Genomic DNA, 19643 nt, shown 5'->3' on the forward strand with positions numbered 1-19643 from the left:
CGCACGCACAAAATTCTGGACAGGAAATTACACTTGATTTTACTTCCTTTATATGTTGTCTGTGTCTTCGAATTACTTGGATAGGAAATTGATTACTTTTACAATCAGAATATGAAATAAAACTGTAAAAATGAGAATCGACCTAACTATCTTTTGGATGTGACAAAGAATTGTTTTTGTTTATGTGTGTAGTAAATATGAGGCAGACATATGATTGAGCTTTTACCTTCAAAATTTTGCAGCTTAATTAACCTTGAAATGGCTTTAGAACAGCATTTCATGAAAACTACGTTACTTTACCTCTAGCTACCCATTGGTAGTAATAGCCAAGGTGATGAGATTTGTCTGTTTCTAGGCTGGTGTGATGTCTCGTAGCTGTGAGCACACCTGCCTTCTGGTTGGTTGAATTCAGAGATACTGTGTCTTAGGCCAGTGAGTAAGAACTCACAACAGAAAGGGATGGATATGACTTAAATATGTGAATGCTGGCAAATAACATCCTAACGCCGGGAACTGCGTCAGAAGCCGTTGCCTCTCCTAGGGCTTAGGTCAGACTTAACACGCCCTTTCTTTTCCCATAGGTCTTCTATCTTTCGGGGTAAAAGAGTCTGCTTGGGTGAACAAAATCTTCACAGCTGTCAACATCCTGGTCCTTCTCTTTGTTATGATTGCTGGGTTTGTGAAAGGAAACGTGGCCAACTGGAAGATTAGTGAAGAATTTCTCAAGAATATATCAGCAACTGCCAGGTAAAGTATTGGGGTTTTTTCCTCCTCTTGTTCTCTTTTTCTTGGGTGTTGTTGTTTTTTTAATTTACTCACGTGTGTCTTATTTATGTTACCTTTTTTCTAGAACAATGGTTCTAGAAGCTTTTTGCTCTGGAGACCTTTCTGAGGGTCTGTTCTATTCCAAGACTCTTCCTCCTGCTCACTCCTCACTCCCACCCCCACCCCTGCCCGCCCTGCCCTGCAGACATGAATGCATAGGTGTGCTCACCATTGAGCTGCTATGGAAGCCCTGCAGCTGCTCGTTCTCACGCTCTGCTCCAGGTTGAGGGGAGGGAAAGGGAGACTCTAACCCCTGGGAGAATGCTTTTATTTTCTCCCAAAGGTTTGCTGCCTCTGCACAACAAGGAGTATTTTTGAATCATTCATCCTTCATCCTTTAGTTTGCCTGTTGGGACCACCATTCGGTTTCCTTGCATCTTTCCAGCCTTGTAGTGAATGTCAGGCCTTGTTTTATGGAGAACGTTATTAGTTGCATAAGCAGACTTGCCCTTGCATTTCACTTTAAACTAGATATTCTCAAAAATTAAGTAAATAATAATATAGAAAAGGTTTTATTCTGAGGTGTATTTAATCACAATTCTCACTTGTGCATGTAAAATAAGATTACAAAAGTATCGATTATATGGAGTGCGGTATACCTACCTGTGTTTCTTTACATGAGTTGTTAGTAGTCGCTCTGATGAAGCAAAAAAATTACATCCTCTGGTTTTATACAGTTTTTAACATGCAAGGACATGTTCAACTTTAGTATTGTTAATCAAGCCGAGAGAATTCTATGTCACCTTTTCAGATGTCTTTGTAGTGAATTTCTCACTGCTGCCCAATTGTCCATAAGAAGAGGAAGTGTCCTGACTTTATTTCAGATCAGGGTCTCTAGACAGAGTCTCTGCTCTCAAGGTCCTGCTTGGCTATGAGTTCCAGCCAGAGGGAGGCTGGGCCTCGGCTCCTGCTGTCAGTCAGTCAGCCTCTGACCAAGATCAGTGTTGGTACCCCCGAGGGAATGCTGTTGTTGGGGGCACCGCTGCGTTCTCTAGGACAGAGTCAGAGAATCAGGGTTTGCTCTTAGTGTATCAGCTTCAGAGCTGATGAGCACACAGCCTCCTGAGGAGGCCGGTTCAGACACATCACCAGAAGCAGTGTCCTATGAAAATGACTTTGCGATGTCTGTTCTTTCCCTTAGAGAGCCGCCCGCTGAAAATGGAACAAGTCTCTACGGGGCCGGTGGCTTCATGCCGTACGGCATTGCGGGAACGTTGGCCGGGGCTGCAACCTGCTTTTATGCCTTTGTGGGATTTGACTGCATTGCAACAACTGGTAAGAGCAGAGTCCTGGCTCCAGGTAGAAGGGAGGGGGGCTCTTTGTACCGCATGAGTGCCCATGGGTGGCAGCAGAGGGTCCAGGAAAGAGAATGGGATTTGGACCGGGTTCCAGACCCACTTGTGACGCCTGCTGTATGTGACAAAAAGAAACTGAAACAACCTGAGCCTTGGTGTCCATGTTGGTAAAATTGGGAGAGTGGTGCCTACCCCTCAGATGTTATGCGGGTTACCTAAGATACATATATCCTTTGAGAGAATACATATAAAAACAGTTTGCAAGCTGTCCAATACTTTATAGATGTTAGTCATAATTCCTATCCTCAACCTACTATCTGGACGTGCTATCACAGTGAGTAACCAATGATAATCACACTCTTAAATGATCTCTTCTCTATTAGGACAATATATTGTGATCACTCTGTCCTCTTTACCTTAAACAAGGATATCATCAGGCCAGAATCACTCTCCAAGTGTCTACTCTGGGTTCATATTTTTTGCCTGGCTTATCACCTATCGTGCTTTGGATGCTTCAAATGCCAAGTCTTATTAGAAGGACCCAAAGTGTTCTATTTTCTATTGAAACTAGAGTTTACTATAAAGTAGGTGGATGGGGTAGAAGTTTATCTGAGGCCTTCATATTTAAGGGCCTACAGAATAACAGGACAGGTGTTTAATCTCTGTGGGTGAATTGTTTCAAAATGGATTCAGACTGCCTTCCTACCACTAACCATTTAATAGTGTTGGTATACCCAGTTTTTTCTTTCTGGAATTGGACTTTTATGTGATAGCCGAGTATCCTCAAGAGGAGAGAGAATTTCGTGTAGAATAGGCGGGTCAAGCTAAGAACACGGAAGGGAAAAAAGCAGAATAGAATGGCCATGGAGGAGGAGGAAAATGCTTGGCTTACCTATTCACGTTTTATTCAACGCTCGAACCTTTTATGTTTCCTTAGGTGAAGAGGTCCGGAACCCTCAGAAAGCTATTCCTATCGGAATTGTGACCTCTCTGCTTGTTTGCTTCATGGCCTATTTTGGGGTCTCTGCAGCTTTAACACTTATGATGCCTTACTACCTCCTCGATGAAAAGAGCCCCCTTCCTGTAGCATTTGAGTACGTCGGATGGGGTCCCGCCAAATACGTCGTGGCTGCGGGCTCCCTCTGTGCGCTGTCAGCAAGGTACATTGCATTGCCCCCGGGGCGGGGGCTGTTTGGGTTTCTGCAAAGTGCAGTCCATGTTTAAGAATTCCTTTTGTGTATTTCTAAAATAATCCTGATTTCAGAAACATATGATGCAGCTATGTCTTCTCTGAATAGTTTGCCCAGAACTGCTATCTTTATCTTAAGTGATAAAGTCTTTTTCCCCCATCAGTCAAGAGTCAGTTTCTCAAGATAATGCTGGCCCAAGCTTCAGCAGAAATACAATACAGGATTGAGAGAGGCATCCACATGCATATACATATGTGTCACACGTATTCATATATGTGCGTATTATCAAACTTTAGGGTGCTTACACTAGTATGTTTCCATGCTGGCCCAGACAATTGAAACCCTAGGTGCAGACTTGACATTGTCTTTTAAAGTAACCTCAAGTCCATGGGCGTGGAAGCCGTACGCTGCGTCATTGTTAAATGTAATGTGCTTTTTATTGGGAAACACTGAGACTTTTCCACGTAGCATTGATCAAAGTGGACTTGGTCTGGAGAAAGAAATGACCCTTCTCAAATTCATGGTGGAAATTTGTGTAACATCTATGCGAAAATGAAAGGGTAGTTGAATCTCAAGTGTTTGGATTTTCAGTAGCCGCTTGTTTTAACACTTCTGAATTCATTTCCCAGGTTTCCTGACTACTCATATTTTAAATTGTGATCATAAGATACTTCATTCTAGTTTTATACTATGCTGTATAGTAGAGCATTCTTACACAGAGAAAATTTATCTCTGCCTGATTACTAATTTTTTAAAGTAAAAATAAAGTTTGATATTGAATGAAGAAATATTTCATATAATTTATCAGCCTAGCCTTTTTCCCCTCAAATCTATTTTATTTTCTATTCAAGATAATATGAAGTAGCAATTAGAAATTACTCCCATTGGTTTCTTAGCCATCTGCTAACAATAAGGTTTATTCTGAATAGTTTCAAAAATCTGAACTGTGATGATATCTTGCCAACCAGTCTTGGAAGAGACGGACCCAGATTCACTGTGGCCAACTTCAACCCAGCTTTATTAAAAATAAAGAAGATGGATTTTTTAAAAGAAAACATTTTACTCATTTTCTCTTAAATGGTTCTTTCTCAAAACCAAGCCATATATGGAATGGTGTAGCCAGTAAACATACAGGTTTTTCTGAAGTATCTAAAGTTTTCTTAAACTTTTAATCATGGCTATATCTATGCACTAATTTTACAGTCTTGATTATCTTGTAATCCTGGGAATTATTACTAATTTGATCAAAGATCAGGCTATATGAGGAAAAATAATGGTAAGATAAATATATAATTATTCAATAAATGAAGGGGCTATTCTATGAATCAAATTACTTAATCTCTTTTTAAAACGACATGTCAATTTAGGAATTTTATTTCCCGAGTTATTGCCATTAAAAATGTCTTAATGATATGATTGCTTTGTTTTTCTTGCTAAGTCTTAATTTTCAGTTTTAATTCAGTAATAATCATGGGCATGCACAAATTATTGCATTATTGTTAGTCTGATCATTGTGCTGTGCAGGTATCTGCAACAGAATAATAAGTGCACAGTGGTAAACATTGGCAATATTTTTAAAGGCCCAATCATAATTTTAAGAATAACAAGACTTCATAATCATAGCTGTGCGCTGCGTTTTATACAATTGCTTAATTTGAGATCTGGGATATAATCGTGCATGAATGTGTTTGCCATACTGCATGTGTTTGCTTTTTATTCAGTCTTCTTGGATGCATTTTCCCAATGCCTCGTGTAATCTATGCTATGGCGGAGGATGGGTTGCTTTTCAAATGTCTAGCTCAAATCAATTCCAAAACGAAGACACCAATAATTGCTACTTTATCATCGGGTGCGGTGGCAGGTGAGAGAGAGTTAACTTTTATTAAGAAAAGGGGTGTGTGGGGGGTCTTTTTTCATCAAGGATTCTGAAAAAGTATGGAAACTTAGGTGGTTTTCTGTTTTGATTTACATGAAGATCAATAACTTGTTTGCAAATGTTTCCTATATTGGGTTTTTTTTGGCATAGGTTGGTTCTGCACTTTAGTGTGTCCAGTCTGTACTTGTATCTACCTGTCTAGAAAAATGCTTGTAATAACTCACATGGATTATGAATTTTTCTGTTCTAGTCTTCTGGGCTCTATGTTTCCTTTACCCCGAATTCTGTTTGCCATGGCCCGGGATGGCTTACTCTTTAGATTTCTTGCCAAACTGAGTAAGAGGCAGTCACCAGTTGCTGCCACACTGACCGCAGGGGTCATTTCTGGTAAGCTTTCCAAACATAGGCTTCTTCCATGTTGGACTTGAACGTTTTGTGCGCATGCATGGACTTACAAGGAGGGTCTGCTTGCTGTGCATGTAAGTTATGAACAAAATCACTGAGAAATGATGGTATGGGCATTGGGAAGACATCTGAAAATCGTGGTGGCAGCGGTTTCCTGAAATTCATTCGTAATCGACCCTTTGGGATTTTTTTTTTTTTTTTGCCATTTTGTCTTTTTAACCTTTAGGGCTTCTAACAAATGTGCAAAGGGTTATAATGGTTGTTCACTATATGTCAGGTATTAAATGCTTTTCAGATTGATTAGCACATAAAATTGTATTGCTGACACACAGAGTTTTAATTAAAGGACGATTACTTAATTTTGGACATATTGATTACTAGTAAAAGTAATTATGTAGTATTTCCTTGTTTGTCCAGGATTTAAGCTGAATATTGGTAAAGGAACATAGGGTTTTTTGAAAAGCTGAAGCTCACCCATTCTTAATTAAGCCTAAGGAATGTCCAAGATGATTGGTACTTGGCTGTGGTGGTCACTGCTGTTAGAATGGCAGATGGCCCACTTCCTGGGGCACCTCTGTTCTCTCGGTCGCTAAACCCCATGAGGAATCCGTTTCTCCTTTCGACCGTTTTGGTACCTAAATCATGTGCAAGAAACCCAGAAGCTTACTTTTTGGCATATCATGATATCCATGTCAAAAGCCTTTGGCCAGATTTTATTGCAGTAATTCTTAGATATTCTACAGATCAAGACAATGGCCTTAAAGGTCCTATTACAAGAAGCAAGAGAGAGAGTCTAGCAAGCTTCATGGATAAAATGATAAACTGTCTTGGCGTTGTAGAAATCCAAACCAAAAATGATAATTTTGTTGAGGCTTTAAATTATTGGGACATTAGGGTAGGGCATGCTCATGTTTAATTTTGTGTGAAATGGGTTGGGTTTTTTTTTTGTTTGATTTTTCAGAGACAGAAAGTATTTGTCTAAACAGCTTCACTTTGTATATATTTTCTCATGGATTTGGCACTTCATTAGGAAGCATTGGAAGGTTGAGTCACTTCTGATCTCTGCACCATAAATGAAAGTTGTACTAGATAATCTGCAGCCTATTTTATTATTAAACGGTGCCTTATGATATCGTAGTTCAAAATCATGGCAAAGGATCACATATTTTATTAACTCCATAAAAACTTTTTTCCAGTAGAACTTTGTCCAGTTATTTTCAGAATTTTATATATTATAGATATACTGTATATTCAGAATTTTAAAAAATTTATTCTTCCTTCAGGAAGAATTTAATTTGGCAGTATAACAAGATATTAAAATTAATAATTAAAAGGAGATCATTGTAACAAGAGGCTTTTTTCAGTATTTTTATTTTATACTCCCATCTTACTGTGCTTGATTTTTAATTAGATCAGATTGCTTGTAGGGATCTGTCCTTCTTAATTATGTCCTTCTGTCTTGGCCATCTTATTTTGGCTAGCTGTGATTCTTACCAGCACATTGAGGCCAATATTTTTTAAAGTAATCGAAGTAGATGGTTTTTAATAATCAAAGTAGTAGTTATCAATCTGGTAACTGAGAGGTTTTGAAGTTTTGTTAGCAGTTTATATGATCCAAAAAAACATCCCATTAATTGTGAGAAATATAATTTATATGCTTTGTTTGGCTTATCATTGGTACTAAAACAACCACCAAAATGTGAGTCAGTTACCAGCTTTACGGAACTTTATCCTAGGCCGTTCCCTTCACCACCCAAACAACTGAACCATAGCGGTGATGGCGTTTCTTTTTGACCTGAAGGCACTCGTGGACATGATGTCCATCGGCACTCTCCTGGCCTACTCTCTGGTCGCAGCCTGCGTCCTCATCCTCAGGTGAGCCGTCCTTGCCGTGAGAAGGTTCTGGAGGGTGTGGAAATAAAGGAAGTGAGAGCTCACACCCCTGCTTCCTAGGAGTTAGCCATCGCAGAGTGAGAGGCTATGGGCATACAGACGTCAATACAAAGTATTGGTCCTTAGCCAAGAATCAAATACAATTGATAATTAGCATGAGTTGGGTTGGCCCAATTCTATGTGAACGGCAGGTTTCCATCTATATATATAAAAGCCTAAGTGACCAAACAACTGAACAAACTGGTCAACGGGTCACTATAATGCACACTGACCACCAGGGGGGCAGATGCTCAATGCAGGAGTTGCCCCCTGGTGGTCAGTGAGCTACCACAGCCCACCTCCCATGGCCCCTCTCCCCGGCCTGAAGGCCAACCTCCTGTAGCCCCTCTCCCCGGCTAACCTCCCGCCACCCCGATCACTGGCCAGGCCGAGGGACCCCACCGGGCCTCTAGTAATGTATAAAGACACGTAAAAATACTATACTTCGCTGATACTTAACCAGAGTTCCTGTGCTGTTTTCGTGAACGTCTCCTTGGGGCAAAGATATTTTCATAATAATCATCCTGTTATCACAGTTGCCTCATTTGAAACTAAGTCTCTTCTGCATCTAATATATAACTTTCTAATTCAATGGCCATCAAAGGAAATTCAGAGTAGCCGCAGATGTCATATTGAGTGGGACTGTGTTCTGACTGCACAGGGGCTGCCCCAGCTGTGGCACTGTCCCGTGTCACACTGGGAGTCCCAGGGGCTTGTTTCCGTGGGACCGAGTGTCTCTCTGAGAATCACGACAGCCACGTTTGTCTGGGGACAGGTACCAGCCCAGCCTGTCGTACGAGCAGCCCAGATACTCTCCTGAGAAAGAAGCTCTGGAGTCGTGCGCCGGGGCGGACTCGGAAAGCGCGTCCCAGGTCACCATGCTGCAGGGACCTGGTTTCAGCCTGCAGACCCTCTTCAGCCCCTCGGCGCTGCCCACAAAGCAGTCGGCTTCTCTTGTGAGCTTCCTGGTAGGATTCCTGGGTAAGTCCTCCCCACTGTGTGCATTGGAAAGGCCCAGCAGGAGTGTGTGGATGGAGCAGGTGGGACATGAGAGAGGACGCATGGCCTCCTGTTACTCTAGACCTGATTAGCAACTTCCTGGAGCCCTGAAATGTCCATCTAGTGCAGTGGTTCTCAACCTTCCTAATGCTGCGACCCTTTAATACAGTTCCTCATATTGTGGTGACCCCCACCATAAAATTATTTTCCTTGCTACTTCATAACTGTAATTTTGCTACTGTTATGAATCGTAATGTAAATATCTGATAGGCAGGATGTATTTTCATTGTTACAAATTGAACATAATTACAGCATAGTGATTCATCACAAAAACAATATGTAATTATATATATGTTTTCCGATGGTCTTAGGGGACCCCTGTGAAAGGGTCATTTGACCCCCAAAGGGGTTGCGACCCACAGGTTGAGAACCGCTGATCTAGTGGGTCACTAGACTTGAGATCATCTTTTTATATTTTTATTTTTTTGTATATTTTATTGATTTCAGAGAGGAAGGGAGAGGGAGAGAGAGATAGAAACATCAGTGATGAGAGAGAATCATTGATCAGCTTCTGCACGCCCCCTATTGGGGATCAAGCCCACAACCCGGGCATATGCCTTGATGGGGAATTGAGCCGTGGCCTCCTGGTTCACAGGTTGATGCTCAAATTACTGAGCCATCCCAGCCAGGCGAGAGATCATCTTTATATTAGGATAAATTTCTCATATTTTGGTAGATGAAGCAGACAGGAAGCAATTCATAAGGTGAGAGAGTTAGGAGAAAATTGGTAAATTTCATTAGCTGTTAGGGAGCTTCCTGTGTGAAAGCATTTGGCCAGGTACACCTGCCAGTCATGGAACTGGGACCCAGGAGACTGGTAGGCAGTATAGAAAAGCCAGTCTGCTTACCCCCAGTTACGTAATCTTTCCTATTTTCAGCGACATTTGTTGAGCATCACTATGTGTCCAGAGCTCTGCTGGGCATTTGGGATAACAAGAGAGATGGGTGCACTCACCGGCTTTACAACACAGGATTGTTGGTGGCAAGCTAGGGGAGGTACAGGTTTCACTGAGAGCATATCGGAGGGACCCCTAATGCAGATTTGATGGTCAGAGACAGGGTCGGTGGGGGCGACGTCCCTCTCTGAAATAGGGAGAGAAGATGCAGGTCATACTGTATTTGTTTACATTAGCAATTAGTGTTTACAACAGCTGAAAGTGGGCAGGCTTGCCATTTCCCATTTGGACAAAGGGCAGTATCCACCCCTGACAATGGCCCGTCAGCCCACGTGGTAGAGTCTGAGACAGTAGCAGACGAGGTGGCACCTGGGCAGGAAAAGCAGGAGGCCGTGCTGGCAGGAGGTTGACTTTCTGAGGAGGAGACAGTCGCGAGTAAGCAAGTGGCGTTGCTTCAGTCAGTGAAATCCGCCCTTATTGCCCACGTGGAAAAGGAAGAGTCTGAGTATTTGGCCAAGTAGCTATGTAAAGAACTCGATATCTTATCAAAATGCACTGTGTGAACCGAGGCATCTGAAGGAAGCGTGGGTGCTGATTGTGTTGTGCGTACGCATCTCCTTTGCAGCCTTCCTCGTGTTGGGCCTGAGTATTCTGACCACGTACGGAGTCCAGGCCATCGCCAGGCAGGAAGCGTGGAGCCTGGCCCTCCTGGTGCTGTTTCTCGTCCTCTGCATTGCCATCGTCCTCACCATCTGGAGGCAGCCCCAGAATCAGCATAAAGTATCCTTCATGGTACGTGCGCACTCTCCCTTGGACGCCAGTTTTTCTGAGTTGTTTCTTTTTAAAAAACAAACCAAAACACTTCCGATGAAGTTACCCAATGAACAGGAGTGTCACAATTCTTTGAGGTGTTCCTTTTTGCCCACGTTATTCTGCCTACGTTGGCTGTGTTGCTGCCATTTTCGAAAACTTGAGGGTGCTCCGCTCACAACATTATACATAATAGTAAACAGATTTCTTGTCCAGTAATCTACAGTATCAAAGGAGTAATTAGAATATCTTGTTTTAGAAAGTCAGGACCCTGCCAGGAAGGTCATTCCCTCCAGAAACCCTTCCACTGCACATGAGATGATCCTGTCCCATTGGAACCAAGAGCAGGTTTCAGCTGGGAGTGTCCCCCGAGATGCTGTGTGTATCAGTTACAGAGGCGTGTCCTGTTGATGTCCCAGGGAAGCCTGCAACCCGAACTGAACTAAGCCTTAAAGCCAGTTGCATCTCGGCGATGGTGCAGGTGTTCGCAGGCTGGACCCCTCCTCTGTTGCTGGGCCGCAGGAAACAGTGTAACCTGGGATGCGCCCCTAGTGCTCTTCAGAAGAGTGCTTTTTTATTCAGGTTGTCCTTTTCGTAAAACTGTAAACTTAGAACGAAAGTGTGTACTCTGCCAAATTGGTCACCACCACGTCGGAATGAGCTTCCAAAAATCAGAGTGTATTTAAGAAGCTGTTTTCCCCCTCAGGTCCCATGCTTACCATTTCTGCCGGCGTTCAGCATCCTGGTGAACATTTACTTGATGGTCCAGCTGAGTGCGGAGACTTGGATCAGATTTAGCATTTGGATGGCGCTTGGTAGGTCTTTTAATATTCTGGCTTCCTCAGCCTGGCTCTCTCTTTCTGATTTCTGCACTGTGATTGGAGTAGTGCCTCGTTTCCCCCTTCCTGGAAATAAAGTCCCCCCCACCCCAATTTCTTCCTTTCCCAATTTTTAGAACATCTGAGTGTTTTGCTTTTCCACAGGTTTTCAGATGCCTTTTAAAAATTCAAATCTCCAAGTAACCCTGTAGAACCCGTAGGTTCTATTTCCTCCAACTTGATAGATAAGAAAAATGAAGCCCCAAAATGTCAAAGAATCTATCTAATTTACAAATGGCAGCCAAAGACTCTGATCCCAAAGTGAGCCAGTGGATTTTTGGAGACATTTTGAATGAGCTAATAGCAAAACATCCATACACACACATGTATATTGTGTGTGTGTGTGTAAATATTTTTTCTGATATCTACATTTCTTATTATTAGAGCCTTGTAGGGGATTTAACATTAAATAACACAAGTAAGCTTATTTATATCTATACCGCTTTTGCTTTTCATTTTGACTTCTTCAATTTCCTGTGTGAAGGTTGAGGTAGAAATTATGAGTTTACGTTTGTTGTAACTCAAACACTGAGCACCGACCACCTTCAAAATGTGAGCTGAAGTAGTGAGAAATGAGAGGTAAATTTGCATTGGTTTTGGTGGCCCGAGGAGTTTGGGTTTATGCTTTTTGGCAGTCCTCCCATTGGCTCAATAAGAATGAATGTAACTCACTTTGGTGTATGTATGTATGTGTTTGCTTTGGCTGTAAATTAACTTATTTTCAGTGTCAGCCACCAATCCCACTTGAGTTGCTGGGAGAATGAACCTCAGTCCGTTTTGCCCATCCCCCCACACCCACACTCCTACACTTGATCTTGGATGAAGGCATGAATTACAGAGGCAGATTCTCTAGATTTGAATCCAGCTCTGCCACTGATTATCTGGGTGACCTAGTTTTGTGCCTCAGTTTCCGTAAAATGGTGATGGTAGTTACCTTTATCTGAGGACAGGGAGGGCTGGATCTTTAGACCGCTAAGGACAGAAGAGGAAATAGAATCATTCCTGATCATTGGACATGCCAAAATGTTAATTGGTAGCCTACTTCCCATAATGTTAAAGCGGAAAATTATAATGCATTTCACATCAACCCAAAACTCTCAACCCTTAAAAACAACAACATGAAAGTCCAGCAAAATGTCCATATAGGGAAGTAAGAAACTATTTTTTGAGGATCCTTAAAACATTTTCTTCTAATCCCCGGCAGCACGGCTGTTAACAAACACTTGCTTTGGACACAGAATTTGGCCTTTCCTGGTGACACAGAGAGTAGGCAAAGGCCCTGTTGAGCTTGTATTAAATTGTCCGTGTTCCAACAGTCGTTTTCTGACGCACCTAAAACGCTGATATTTTGTTCTCTGAAAGGTTTCCTGATTTACTTCACTTACGGCATTCGACACAGCCTGGAGGGGAATTCAAGAGACGAAGATGATGATGAAGACTCGTATTCAGACAACATTAACGCAGCCACCAAAGAAAAAGCTGCCATTCAAGCACACGACCATCACCAAAGAAACCTCAGTTTACCTTTCATACTCAATGAAAAGACGAGCGAATGCTAACGCTTGTAGGAGCCGAACAGGTCATAGTCTTAATGTATGTATCCTACACTGAGCAAACCGGCAGGATGTCATCATCATGCTAACTTGTCATGGGTTTGCTGCAGACATAGTTCACCCTAATTTATACTCCCCTGGACAGCACCTCCTCAGGTGGTGGATTACACCTGGGGAAACCTGAGCTCTCTCCTAGTGCTATCTCCCAGCGTGTGTGCATGTGTGTCTGTGTTGGTAGAAGTTGTTGGTGTTTTACTGCTATTGCTTTCCATTTTTCCAGTGTTTGTCATGATTTGGGGTCATATGGTACACATACTGAAATGGAGGCAATCACTGAATCAAAGAGTGTTTTGTATGTGCGTGGTATTGTCAGGGAAGTGACTGTTGCTTGTCCTTGTTAGATTTCATCAATGTCAACTTAGAACAGGCCACAGATGCAGTTCCTCATCTGGGAGTCTGTCATTGGTCAGGAGTAAGAGGAGGCGGTAAGACATGAGCCTTTTCTATAACTTACAAATGCCAAATTACAAATTACTTTTAATTCCATCCTTGTTCTAAAAGTCACTTAAAATAAGCCATTAGCATCTCCCAGATCACACAGCTGGTGGAATGGTTCATACTTTTCCCCATTATTTAAAAACTAATCAGATAAAGAATTCACTCCTCTCTTTCTACCATTATTTTGTCTTGTCCTGGAGATGAGGGCTACAGTAGCAAATTCTATCTTTACTACATGCAAAAGAGGAAAAAATGAAGGGATGAAAGAAAAAAAATTCCTCTGTTCTAATTTTAAAGTGCCTATTCAGATATTAAAGAGCGTTTGGCTCAATTCAAGGCATTCAGATCTGATTTGGCTGTTTCTTTTGGAAACATTTAGGGATGTTTTTCATCCCCCACCCCATAGTAGTTTAGCACTTTTAATTTCATTTATTTTTAAATGGTCACACTAAAGCTATTCATACAAGCTCCAGTATTCTATCAGTGGTTGGCCAATAAAATATTTTGGTTAAATACATGATTGTTTAAAACTTTAAGTTAAAAAATTAACCAAATTGAAGCTATAGAAGACAGTAACCTTTCTATGAGTAAATAATTTGTTTTTTGTAAGATTCTCTAAATACTATATTTTACTTTGTAGGGTTCTCTCATGATAGACTATTTATCTGCAGTGTGATTTGCTTCTCATGAATTGTTTTTCTTACAAATCATTAAATGGTCGACCAGTTGAGAGCAAAGGCTCAATACATGTATAGCTGGGTTGCATTCCCGGGACAAGCGCTGTCCAGCACACCAGATGGCCAGCCTCATCCAGAAACAAGGAAACGTTTCTGACAGCCCTTCTAAGAGATCAGTTATTGTATTGATGCTATTAAAAAGCCAGTCGTGATCGAATTGTCTAACCCTGACTTTGTTGTGGTTAAATATCAAACCAGCGGGTAGAAAGCCTGGGTTCTGGGCTGCTAGACTCCTGGCGTCCCTGACATAGAACTCAGTGCTGACATTCCACAATTCCCGGGTGTTCATGGCAAAATCTGCGGCTGAGAATTCTCTTCCAAGCTGCGTGTTTCCCTGGAAAGGCAGGTGGTAGAGGAGACTTGTACGGACTGTAGCGATGCTCGGAGACCTTTGCTATCGGAGCCGTGAGAACCCCTTATACCCCAGGATCAATCTAGAATAGGCCCTTCGCACAGAGAACGTGAGGTACTGCTTATATGAATATTTAACTCTTTTGTTGTAACGAAATCAAGAAATCTGTTTAGAATGTGATAGGCAGCTAAAACTGTTATGCCCCACGTGTTCATTTACGAGCAGAATTCAGTTAAAAATTATTTTTCCACTTTGAAACACTTTGCAAACACAAATGTCTATGTAGAGATGCTTTGTCAGTGACTGTGTGTTTTTTTTTCCTTCGAAGACTCAAATGTGTATCTGTATGTGCGAGGGTGTATATATTATGTATATGTATATGTATGTCTGCGTATTTCAAATGTGAGTGTAAAAGTCAGTTGGGTTTATGTTGGGCTTTGGAAAGAATACCTTTGTGTGGATAAAAAAAAAACCCAACTGATGTAGAGAAAATATGATGTTTTGTATTGATGGGTAGGTATGCTTATATACAATGTTTAGGTTTTAAAGTATTTTGAAATGCACAGTGATTTTATATATATGCTATTTTCTATAGATAGATTCTTAAGAAAGCTATATTTATAATGTTTCTAAGACGAAATCACTAAACTCTAGTTCATTGTAACAGGTGCTTTCTAATCTGAAATGGAGGAGGGTAGGCACCTTAGGGTGCTTCTGTTTACTTGTCTCTGTGGTACCTTTTCTGCATCTCTGTCCTGGTACATCTAGGAAAAGCTGGTACTGCCAGTGCTGGTACCACCTCCCTGTTCCTCCACTTGCACTAGAACCTTTTGAACAAAATGTTGTTTTTCCTTTCCTAGGATCACCCAAGTGTGTTTTGTAGATTTCACTAGTCGTTAATCACACTTATGTGAAATCCTCTCCAGAAATTAAAAAGTACATATACACATCCTCTTAACTGGGAGTGCCTAAAAACAGCTCACATTACTTTCCTTTTTTTTTTTTTTTTTTGCACTAGTAAATATGTTCTCGATATTTTCAGTGAGAAACTTCTTCACTGAAAATATTTGTATACTCTTTTAAAAGAGAAGATGGTTTGTGAACGGCCACGTAAAGGTCATTCCTACCCTACATTTAACAAGGTGGCTATGCAGATTCAAGTTTAAAAATTATTTATGAGAAAACTTATATTAGAGCTTTTGATGTATACTGAAATGTAGATCATTGCATAGTCACATTTTCCCCAGAGACAAATATCAGGATAAACTAAGACCAGAACATCATATATATATATATCTTGACTATTACCAGCCATAGTTGATGTAACATACTCATTTCAGAATTGTCTTCCTTCAAAAGACAAGAGCCTCTTAATTTTCCTGGGGAAAAAAAGATTTTAAATATTAGCCAAAATATTATTGAAGTCCTGGGAATTTGCAGGTAGTTGTTACAATATTTTGAATTCGAATCTATACTCCTCAAGTTGTTTTCTCCACGTATTTGAATGCTTAGCAAGGAGACTAAGGGACAGGGATCACCCTCCACTGCTGAGAATGCCGCAGGGAGCAGGTTGGCCTTATCTTCTTGCCTCTTAAATCGGGGCCAGATTCCGAGATTACAAACCACGTGATAAGGTAGTGCCCGGTCCCACCCCTCCCTTGCCTGTGCGGTTGCTCACAGCGTTCTCTGCCTGATTTCTCCTGATGTGCTTCAAGTTAACACCAGCAGTACGGTTTCCACAGAATGTTAAAGGATTGGATTGCACATCATGGAAGTATGAAAATTAACAAGATTAGTGTGGATTTGAGTTTTTACTAGTGCCAAAATACAATAGTGCCTTCTCTGTATATTTCTACTTTCCTCCTCTAACATGTCCTAACCCATCCAGGGGAAATGTACCAAAGTTCAGGTAGTGCATGATGCCAGCACAGGTCATTTTTAATGTAGATTTGGAAATAAGGTTGCTTGCCTTTGTTGTTTAGCTGTGTTGGGTTTTTGTGTTTTTTCCCCCTCCTTGTATAATTATGTTTAAACATTTTTAAATGGCTTTCTGTGTTCTGGGTTTTAAGAGGCCTTCTCTGTTATTGTTGTGGTTGTCGGTTTGGTTGTCGGTTTTTGTAACATTCATTATTGTTTATATATGTACACAGTTTAGTCTTACTGATTTCAAATGCATGGACTGGCTATGGCTCAACCCAGCTGGCAACCCTATTTGCTGAGAGCACTCTACTTAGCTTTTATTCACTATGGCTGGAGCCACGGCCACAATCTCTGGCCTTAAGGAGCCGTCACTGGCCACTGGGGCCCCGTGGGGATCATAAACCAGGACCCTGGGCTGGTTCCAGGATCATGCAGCCTGCAAAGTATGGGCGTCCGTAGCTACCTGTTGGGTGGGGTCTTGGCGTGTCAGGGGAGGATATGAAGTAAAAGACTTCACATGAAAGTAAGGTAGTTTGCGGTCCACAATATCAGTTCCAAATACCCCACGAGTGCATCAAGGTAAATGATCAGGACGAAGGAACCTCTGTGTCTCACGGGAGGGATGGCTGCTTCCTGGCACTGGCACCATAGAGCGTGGCTTACTGCAATCCCTGGACTGCCACTGACAGCCTTGGGTGGAACTGCGTGGGCCAAGGTTCGGTTGATGAAGCACCTTGTATGACCAACAGGGTGGTGCCTCTGGCCCATGCCTGGTGACAGGCTCTTCATCTTTGTGTCCACCAGGGGTGCCCAGTTGTTCTATTGCTTTATCTTGTTACCATTGTACTCAATAGAAACTGTAGATAGGGCCCCAAACCCTACAGAAATTCCGTGTCTGTCAAAACCAACAGATACATCAGATTTGTGGGAATGTAAAGATGTGTTTGTTGAGTAGGTGATTTTAAATTTAAATGTTTTTAATGATAATCAGCGTTCCTTTTTACTTATGAAGTTGGATTATTTTTTAGAATTTGTAATAAATGAAACTGTTGCTGCTTTACCACTGTAAAATAGGCTTTCTAATGTGACCATGTATTTTTTAAATAAATTTTAATACATCTTGTAATAAAATGTCGTATGCATGTGTATCACACAAGCCGAAGTCTACATTTCACACTTACCTAATTTAAAATGCATCATATATACATATATACACACACACACACACACATACATGTATACATATACACAATTATCTTAAATATCATGTATCATATCATATATATCCTGCACGCCCCCTACTGGGGATTGAGCCTGCAACCTGGGCATGTGCCCCTGACTGGAACCAAACCAGGATCCTTCAGTCTGCAGGCTGATGCCTCATCCACTGAGCCAAACCAGCCAGGGCAAAAAAAAAAAAAAAATGCTTTTTAAAAAAAATTTGGGAATCTTTAAAGCTCAGAAATATAATACAATCTAAGTTGAAATAATGACATTGTTAATACTACTAAGTGGGAAGCCGAGGGCTTAGTGTGTGACTAACCAAGTCCTATCAGATAAAAGACATGCCTTCACATATGCTCAATCCTCATGGCACCTTCCAGAAAAGATCAGTTGCTCCTGAAGCATACCACCCCAGGACCACTCGAGACCCACCACTGCCCTTTAATGGGCCAATCGCTCTGACATTGCTTTTGTGTGTGAGAAGCTCCTCAGTGTTTCCCTGACCAAATCATAGCCTTTAATCGGCGATCGGTTCTCTGTAACTAAGCACAGTTTTACAGTGTAGTGAATGAATACTTACCGACTTCAACCCTAGTTGCCCTCTTGGAGGGAGGAGTCAAAGGGCTTTCTGGCAATAGCTCAAGTTATCTCGAAAATCTCTTGAATTAGCTTGTTTAATTTTGACATGTCTTTGTGTATATACTGAATTGCTATTCATTCTAATAGGTTGGAGGGAACGCCATGTTGATTTAAAAACTTTAAGATCAATTAAGCCAGCATTGAAAACCAAGCTGAAACAGCAAAGTATTTGCCAAGGAGGAGCTGAAAACCTCCTTTATCTAACTGTTGGCTTGATGCGGACTGTGACTAGGTTTTGTTGTACCACCTCTGCTTTGGTACCATGGGATCATGTGAGAAAAAAAAAAGTGATGCCCCAGGAGCTGTGTCTGGGCGCTGGGGCCAGCCAGGAACTCCCCCAAACAAGACTCCTTCTCCTTAGTGTTCTTTAAAGAAGGCCACAGGCCAAGGGCTCAAGGCCCACGGAATGCTGACTGTGCTGACGAGTACCCACCTGTCTGTGTGGACAGAGTGATTCGTTTCATTCATCCCAGAAAATATCTCAAAAAAAATTCTCAGAGACATCCAAAACTCACCCATTATCTCAGAGGGTCAACATATGGGGAAACTAGAAATAAGCTCAGCTCTGTGCTGATTTACTTACCTAAAACTTTCTAGTAACTGATTCATAGCCAACTCTGAAATACTTGGAGGTACCAGCCATTACAGATGTCACAGATCCTGGGTTAAGAATCCTCGCGACTCTCTATGAAGGTGGGAGTAGTCAGCATGAGGAGGAAAACACAGGACAGGTGACACTACCAGGAGTATGATACAACCCAGCTGGGCTGCTATCTCCGCCATAGGGAACACGCTCATTTCTGGGCTCCGGGTTCCTTAATCCACCGGTACTGCAGCCCTGCTGTGATCCCGATGGTGTTGTGATCCCCATGGCTGGGTCTCCAGGTCTCCATTATCTTCCCCAACCTGCTCACGGATGCCTGACACGTCTTCATGCAAAGACGGATGATAGCAATCAGACCTGAAGTCCAATGTTCTTGAAACTGAAACACTGACTTCAATTGGCATTAAGTTGCAAATGACCAAGAGAAGATGCTTTTCAAAAAGTGAGCATTTAAAAAGCAAGTAAACAGGTAAAGCAAATAGGCACAGATAGTTAAAGGAGGAAGGAAGGACCAGTGAGTAAAGAAACATCAAAGAAAGGAGAGGATGGAGGTTTTCCATCTTTTGCATTTTGGCTTAGAGTTGTCCCTCTTCCCCGAGGCATGAGAGCCGTGACTAATGGACAGCTGATACATCAGTACAGTGTGCTATCTCTGCTCCCAACCCTGGACGGCGTTCACGTCTCTCTTCCATCTGCTGATTTCTGTTCCTCCCTCCACCACTCTCCTCTCCTCTCCAACTCTGCATTTGCTAAGTCAATGCCTGGGGCCGCTGGCTGAGCTCTCAGAGGAAGGTGCACAGTCGCTCCGAGGATGCTGTGCCCTCCTGAGTGTGACAGTGCTTCCCTGGACACTGTTTTTATTTTACTTTATTTTTATTTTTAAATATATTTTTTTAAGTTGAGTTCAGAGAGGAAGGGAGAGGGAGAGAGAGAGAGAAACATCAATGATG

At 41.8% G+C, this 19643-nt stretch overlaps 1 protein-coding gene across 1 annotated transcript in view; it reads left to right on the forward strand.

The window, feature by feature from the left end:
* The window catches only part of SLC7A2 (solute carrier family 7 (cationic amino acid transporter, y+ system), member 2), a 50680-nt gene extending 35902 nt beyond the window's left edge, over positions 1 to 14778 (forward strand). The window contains exons 4-12 of the mRNA XM_006753784.2: positions 582 to 747; positions 1967 to 2100; positions 3058 to 3280; positions 5437 to 5573; positions 7364 to 7466; positions 8299 to 8504; positions 10104 to 10270; positions 10995 to 11103; positions 12529 to 14778. Coding sequence (XP_006753847.1) covers positions 582 to 747; positions 1967 to 2100; positions 3058 to 3280; positions 5437 to 5573; positions 7364 to 7466; positions 8299 to 8504; positions 10104 to 10270; positions 10995 to 11103; positions 12529 to 12725 — 1442 coding nt within the window. The 3' untranslated portion in view covers positions 12726 to 14778. The remainder of the gene's footprint in view (positions 1 to 581; positions 748 to 1966; positions 2101 to 3057; positions 3281 to 5436; positions 5574 to 7363; positions 7467 to 8298; positions 8505 to 10103; positions 10271 to 10994; positions 11104 to 12528) is intronic.
* The last annotated feature ends 4865 nt before the right edge of the window (positions 14779 to 19643 follow it).

Source organism: Myotis davidii, unplaced genomic scaffold (genome assembly GCF_000327345.1).
Source record: "Myotis davidii unplaced genomic scaffold, ASM32734v1 scaffold71, whole genome shotgun sequence".
In the NCBI taxonomy this organism is placed as follows: Eukaryota; Metazoa; Chordata; class Mammalia; order Chiroptera; family Vespertilionidae; genus Myotis; species Myotis davidii.